The 7,333-nt window shown below is 50.6% G+C and overlaps 1 protein-coding gene across 2 annotated transcripts in view; it reads right to left on the minus strand.

The window, feature by feature from the left end:
- LOC309373118 (whey acidic protein-like) overlaps positions 1 to 4,476 on the minus strand; it is a 90,677-nt gene extending 86,201 nt beyond the window's left edge. For both annotated transcript variants that reach the window (XM_081917354.1, XM_081917353.1), the window contains exons 1-2: positions 4,355 to 4,476; positions 1,375 to 1,518 (exon numbers count right to left, since the gene is read on the minus strand). In XM_081917354.1, coding sequence (XP_081773480.1) covers positions 1,375 to 1,518; positions 4,355 to 4,460 — 250 coding nt within the window. In that variant the 5' untranslated portion in view covers positions 4,461 to 4,476. The remainder of the gene's footprint in view (positions 1 to 1,374; positions 1,519 to 4,354) is intronic.
- Between the last annotated feature and the right edge of the window lie 2,857 nt (positions 4,477 to 7,333).

The following is a 7,333-nucleotide window of genomic DNA, read 5'->3' on the forward strand; positions in this document are numbered from 1 at the left end:
GTTGGTGCTGACCTTTAAAGCCCTAAATGGCCTTGGTCCTGTATACCTGAAGGAGCGTCTCCACCCCCATCGTTCTACCTGGACACTGAGGTCCAGCTCCAAGGGCCTTCTGGCGGTTCCCTCGCTGCAAGAAGCCAAGTTACAGGGAACCAGGCAGAGGGCCTTCTCGGGGGTGGCGCCTGCCCTGTAGAACGCCCTTCCACCAGATGTCAAAGAGAAGAACAACTACCAGACTTTTAGAAGACATCTGAAGGCAGCCCTGTTTAGGGAGGCTTTTAATGTTTAAGAGACTACTGTATACTTTGCTGGAAGCTGCCCAGAGTGGCTGGGGAAACTCAGCCAGATGGGCGTGGTATAAATAATAAATTATTATTATTATTATTATTATTATTATTATTATTATTATTATTTAGTCCAACCCCATGCAATGTGGGAATCACAGCACCTCGGCTACAGTGGAGCACTGCAGTATCGCCGGTCGCCCGCAGCCTGCGCAGCACTGCCTTGTCTCTCGGTACCACCCAGTGCCCCTTCTTGAGGTTGGCAAGGTCTCATGGTCCAATGGGCTGACTGCACAGCCCCTCTCTCTGTTCTTAATAGGACAGTGACTGAACCACAGGCCCGCTGCAATCTCTTCCCCAAGCCCACAATTCGGGATCTGACTATGGCTGTTCAGCAGGGAAGGCACTCTGCCCATGCTCAGAAGCACACACAACTTCTTGGCACTTGGTCATGTTCCAAGGGAGGGCGCTTTGTTCCAGAACTGTTTCTGGGGCTCAGGAACCACCCCCAGCTTAAATTCAACCCCATTTCTCTCCCTGGCCCAGGAACAAAAGGCCTACAGAAAACATGGGTAGATTTGCTCATGTCATCTGGGGTACATTTGCACCCACCAACTTCGAGCTGAAGACCCTCCCCATGAGATTTTATTTATTTGTTATTTCATAAAATCTATACACCGCTTGTTTGTAAACAAACCAACAAAGCTCCAAGTGGAAAGAATCTGGAAGGAAACCATTAGAAGAATCAGCAGCAATAATTTAAGACATTCACAAAGTTAAAATGTCATTAGACTAGAAACAGATTAAAACTTGCATGAACTTTGTCAACAGCTGCCTGCGTAACAAAAATGCTTTTAGCAGCTTCCAGAAAGGGTATACTAGATGCATCTGCTTGATATCAACAGGCAGGGAGCTTCAAAGTTTGGCACTGCCACACCAAAATCCCAAGTTCTTACAAGTGCAGAGCGGGTACAATGTGGCACTCATAATGGTGCCAGTTCCACCAATCCAAGCAGCCCAAGGTGTGCATCTGGGCAAGGCGATCTTGCAGGTAAATGAAACACGTCATCAGTGGCTGGCAAAGCACAGGTACCTCGGCTGGCAGGCAGGCAAACGTATTTGCAGGCAAATTCACAGCACTTCTTCCCCCCGGGGCACTCGCTGTCCGCTTCGCAGTCCACCTTGCAGGGGGGGTCATACAGCCCATTGGGGGAGGCGGGGCAGAATCCATCCTTCCCTGCAAGCAAGAGAGATGGGGAGAAAGGACCCAAGAGGCTGGGTGTGAGCACGATCCAGGCCCTCTCCTTGCCAGTCAGTCCTGGGCTCTGCATTTTGAGGGTGGGCAACCCCCCCCCCCAGGGAAGGTGCAAGGGGGCAGAGGACCATTTGTCCAATAATCCCAAATTCAGGGCCAGCCCAAGATATTTTGTCGCCCGAGACAAAGGAGAAGATGGCTGCCTCTCCCAGTTCCACATACAGAAACCTGTTTCCTGCACTGCAGGAGACTGGACAAGATCAGAGTTTCCCGTTAGCGAAGAATTGGAAAACACAGGAAGTACCAACAGTGGAAGATTGGCAGATGAAGATGATGGATTTTTCGGAGCTGGCCGAGCTGACTGGAAGAGTCCGTGACCAGAAGGAGGAGGAGTACCAGGAAGAATGGATGAAATTTAAAGACTACTTGGTTAAATATGTTAAGAGAACTTAATTGGAAAAGCTTGCAAACAATAGATAGGCTTAGGATTTAAATAGGTAGATAAGATTTAAGATGTTTAAAGTCAATTTAGAAAGAATGAAAGATGTTAAGTGACCAAGTTAATTTTTTGAGAAAACCGATTTTGGAAAACTGTTAAAATGACATATAATGAAATTCAACCAAGGGGATTTGAGGAAGTCACTCAATAATGTTACCAAGATTTAAACAGGATGTATGTATGTATATTTGTTTGTTTGTTTTGAATTTGTGAAAACCAATAAAAAAAATTGGGGGGGAAAAAGATCAGCGCTTCCCAAACTTTTCATGTTCGTGACACACTTTTTAGACACACATCATTTCATGACGCAGTAATTCAGTTTTTCCAGCAAAGTGGAGGTTAAACTAACCCCTTTCCGGCCCCAGGAGAAGCATGGGGAGCATTTGTGTGACACACCTACGACTGCAGCCAACACACTAATGTGTCATGACGCACAGTTTGGGAAGCTCTGGACTAGATAGACATAGCCTGAAGGATCAGGCCAGTGCCCCCTCTAGTCCAGCATCTTGTTCTTGCATGAGCTAACCAGATCTCCTGAGTTCTGGTTAGTTCAAGAACCCTCTCCCCTCCTGCAGTTTCCAGCAGTACCCCAAACACTTTGGGGTACAAACAGTTCAGGTTGCAACTCTGCTACCCCGGAAGTAGTACCTCGGGTTGAGAACTTTGCCCCAGGATGAGAACGGAAATCGTGTGCCGGCAGCACGGCAGCAGCAGGAGGCCCCATTAGCGAAAGCGTGCTTCAGGTTAAGAATGGACCTCTGGAATGAATCAGGTTTGTAACCCCAGGTACCACTGTATTGCTGTGGGTGGCATATGCCAGCCCTGCCCTTCAGTGCCTTCTTGCCACCACTCCCTGACCTTCTCCACCAGCACCTGCCACCTGAGGCAGCCTCCTCACTCTGCCTAATAGCAGGGCTCCCCCCATCCATCTGCATCTGCAGAAAACAGCAGCAGGAGACTCTTTCAGGTGGTTCGCAATTTAGAGGAACCATCTGCTCCATTGGGGCCCAGTACGGGCCACATGATTTCCTGCAATGATTTTGCTAAGTATTTTTTTGCAGATAAAGTCACTCAGATTGTTGCAGGGCCGGGGTGGGAGAGTGCTAGAGTCCTGTCTAGTCAAGTTGCGTGGGATCAATTCCAATCTGTTACCTCCGAGGATGTGGACAGGCTGCTTGGACGAGTGAAACTAAACACCTGTTTCCTTGATCCTTGGCCATCCTGGCTTATAAAAGCTAGCCGAGAAGGGCTGGGCAATGGGCTTAATTATTATTAAGGTGCGTCCTGAAGAATATCCCTCTCAACCACCCCCCTCCCTCTCCCCCCACCTTGCTTTCCTGGTCTTGGTGGGGCCTCTCTGGCTCAGCCACCCCATGGTGGCCTGGAGCAGGGGACCCACCTAGCATTGCAGGCCCAGCTGGTGGGGAGCCAAGGAGCAAGTCCTTCCCCAGGGGGGAAAACAGGCTGGTTCTGCTCTGCTCCATGGGCTGCTCCAGCTGCTGTGACTCCAGCCCCCTCCCCAAACCCCCACCTTAAGAACACAAGGAGAGCCTGCTGGATTATGCCAAAAGGGGCCTCATCTAGGTGCCCCAAAGGGAAACATGCAATCAGTATTCGAACACAGGAGCCCTCCCCTGGCAGTTTTGCAGCAACTGGGATGCAGAAGCCTTGTTGCCTCCAGAGCTATCCATTGCCCTCTTCTCCTCTGTGATTTGTTTGACCCTCTTCTGAAGCCATCTCTGTTGGTGGCTGCTTCCTTCCTGCAGAAGGGAGTTCCAAAGTTTAACTCTGCACTGCACAAACAATTCCTTTCTTTCATCCATCCTGGAACTTCCAACAGGCAGCTTCGTTGGACATCCACAAGTTCTATTTTTTAGTTATTTATTTATTTTATTAAAGATTTTCTTGATTTACAAAAGTGTTTGCAATGTCTCTCTCATATTTCCCCCCCATGTAACATTTTTACAGATCAGTTTCATTTGTTGAGACATTAGGAAGAAAAGGGGGAAAGAGGTGTCTGTGTGGGGGAAAGATGCATATAGTAAGTAAAATAGAAACATCGTCACCCGTCCACAAGTTCTGTGAGAGAGGGAGAAAGACCTCTCTCCACTTCCTCCGTGGAAGGAGGAATCTTATAAATGTCTATCATGTTGCTTCTTGCTCTCCTATGCCTCCTGCTCCCCTTCTCTCTAAATGAAAACATCTCCCTCCGGTGCTGGACCTACTCTATGGGGAAGGAGGCTCCTCCTCAGAAGCCAAGAGGGGATGGTTCAGCCCCCTCCCCCCAGGGGGACCCGACTCCTCAAGTCAAGCTCTCACCTGTCCTCTCCTCTCCGTAATCTGGGGACTGGGCGGCAGCAGCAGCAGCAGCGCAACCCTGGAGCAAGAGGAGTCCTGTTAGGAGCCAGAGGACTCCTGCCTCCATGGTGCTCTGGGGAATATCCAGCCTGGAATATCCTGATCTGAGCCACGCAGAGGAGCATTAAATGCCTTTCAGGGTGGGGCTGGCTCCCAGTGACCTACCTGGCCAGCTGGGCCGGTTCTGCTGAGGGAGCAGCCAGCATTGGCCCAAAATAGTCCTCCTGCTCTGGGTTCTGGGAGAAGCCCCAGCTGGGCTGCCTGGTGGGGCAGCACAAGAGCTCATCCTTTCCCTGGCCTGTAGTGCCCGTTCCCTTTTCCTCTGGGCTGCCCTCGTCTGGGCACACCTGCCTCCGTTGCTGACCCCGGGGACCAAAGCCAGCACCCCCCATAAAACGACCCATTCCACGCTCAGGTGGATCACACAGCTTGGCCAGGCCAAGGTGGTAGAAGAATTAGGAGCAGGGATGAAAACCAGGAGCGGAGGGCTTTCTCTTCTGCTCAAATCTTGCTCGCTGATTTCCATTTGGAGCATTTGATCGGCCACTGTGAGAAGAGGGTGCTGGACTGGCCTTTGGCCTTTGATCTAGCAGGCTCTTCTTATTTCCTTAATGTTCCCATAATTTTTTTTTTATTTGGAGTGTAGAATCATAGAATGGTAGGATCCCTTCCAGCCTAGCAGTTCGAAAGCATGTCAAAGTGCAAGTACCTTCTGGTGGGAAGGTAAATGGTGTTTCCATGCACTCTGGTTTCCGTCACGGTGCTCCATTGTGCCAGAAGCAGTTTAGTCATGCTGGCCCCATGACCTGGAAACTGTTTGCGGACAAATGCCGGCTCCCTCGGTCTATAGAGCGAGATGAGCGCCGCAACCCCAGAGTCGTCTGCGACTGGACATAACGGTCAGGGGTCTTTTACTTTTACCTTTTAGAGTTGGAAGAGACCCATAGGGCCATCTAGTCCACCTCCCCCAGATGATTCTCAGACAGAGAGGTTTGCACAGCAGGTCAGGAGCATCAACTGGCAAAGAAACCAAGGGGCATGAGGTGGGGGAGGGGGGCAGAAGTCTGGGAAGGGAGGCAAGGAGGATCTTCCCATATCTGAAGGGATTCCCCATGGAAAGTGGTGCAAGCTTGCTTTCTGCTGCTCCGGAGGACTTGAGCAAATTGGGTAGAGTAGGCAAAGCTGCAGGTTCGATCCCTGCATAGTACAGCTGTATATTCCTGCCTTGCAGTGGGCTGGACTAGCTCTACCACTCTGTGATTCCAAATGATGGAAAAGGAGATTTCGACTCAAGAGTAGGAAGAACTTTCTGATGGGAAGAAGAGCCCTGGAGGTTTTGAAGCAGAGAGTGGGTGGCCATCTTCCAGGGAGGATTTAGCTGAGATCCTGAATTGCAGGAGGCTGGACTAGACAACCCCACGGGGTCCCTTACAACTCTCTATTTCTTTGAACAAGGAAGGAGGAGGCGGCAAATGGCAGCTGGGTCAGGGGGGCCGAGAGAGTCAGGAAAGTGATGCAAGCCGAAAGTCAGAGGTGAAAAGGGAAGTGGTGAATCTTGTGATAGATTTCAGTAAAAAGAAAAGCCGTGTGGAGAGGTGAGTTGGCTGGTAAGAAAAGTCTCATTTTGCCTGGACAGCCAGGAATTCACTGGGGAAGGTGAAACTTTTCTCGTTCTTTGTCTGGGAAATTCCCCCTCAGCCCAGCGAAGTTGTGCAAGAAGCTGCGACATGAAGTAATGCCATCCTTGTCTAAGCCATACCTAATGAATGGCCTGAATTACGTCGAAATCCAGGGGGAGAGTGAGCAAAGGGAGCCCAGGCAGTTGAGAGGTGAGGAAATCCAAAGGCTGGAGTGGACTCCTTCCCTCTTGGTAACATTTAAGCACCTGGCCTGAACACCTGGTCTTGGCCAGGGTCCTGCAGTCAAGAGGGAGCGGCTCTGTCCTGTTTGGGCTCAGCTGGGCAACCAGTCTGACTTCTCCTTTCCCCCTCCCTCCCAAGTGCTTTCTTGTGAATAAGTGTTGAACAGCTATAATTTGGAAAGGTGACGTGTCGTCACAGCAGGCGAGGAATGAAGTCTTCTAGCCTGCAGAAGAGAGGACTGGCAGGTGATGCAATGGCCCTCGTCAAGTATCACACAGAAGACGGAGCAAACTTGTTTTCTGCTGCTCCAGAGGGTAGGACTCAAACCAATGGGTTCAAATCACAGGGGATTGCATAGATGACCTTTGTTGGTCCCTTCCAGCTCCACGGGCCTATGATTCTGAGATGTACGTGTCGGGCCTGCTCTCACCCCTGCCTGTCCAGATGTCCGACGCTGGGAATCGTGGGTTGAAGAAGCAGAGCAGATGTGCCCATGGCACTGAGAGCAGCTTGCACACAAGAGGTCTGCAAAAGAAAACGTCTGCCTCCCCATTTGAAGTTCCTTCCTTTTCCAAATTAATGCTGCATAATGGAACAAGGGGGACGCAGGTGGCGCTGTGGGTTAAACCACAGAGCCTAGGACTTGCCGATCAGAAGGTTGGCGGTTCGAATCCCCGCGACGGGGTGAGCTCCTTTGCTTGGTCGCTGCTCCTGCCAACCTAGCAGTTCAAAAGCATGTCGAGTGCAAGTGCATAAATAGGTACCACTCCAGTGGGAAGGTAAACTGCGTTTCCGTGTGCTGCTCTGGTTCGCCAGAAGCGGCTTAGTCCTGCTGGCCACATGACCCGGAAGCTGTACGCCAACTCCCTTGGCCAGTAAAGCGAGATGAGCGCCGCAACCCCAAAGTCGGTCAGACTGGACCTAATGGTCAGGGGTCCCTTTACCTTTTTAATGGAACAAGGTGTCCCTTCAGAATGGCCTTGGGTCAGCTGATGTCTCTGAGTGCCACATTCAGACATGGCAACCCTTCCAGCCTGAATCAGTGAAACTGGAGCATTTGGTTTCCTAATGACCTCAT

The sequence above is a fragment of the Podarcis melisellensis genome (assembly GCF_964234715.1).
Source record: "Podarcis melisellensis genome assembly, chromosome: 6".
Lineage (NCBI taxonomy): Eukaryota > Metazoa > Chordata > Lepidosauria > Squamata > Lacertidae > Podarcis > Podarcis melisellensis.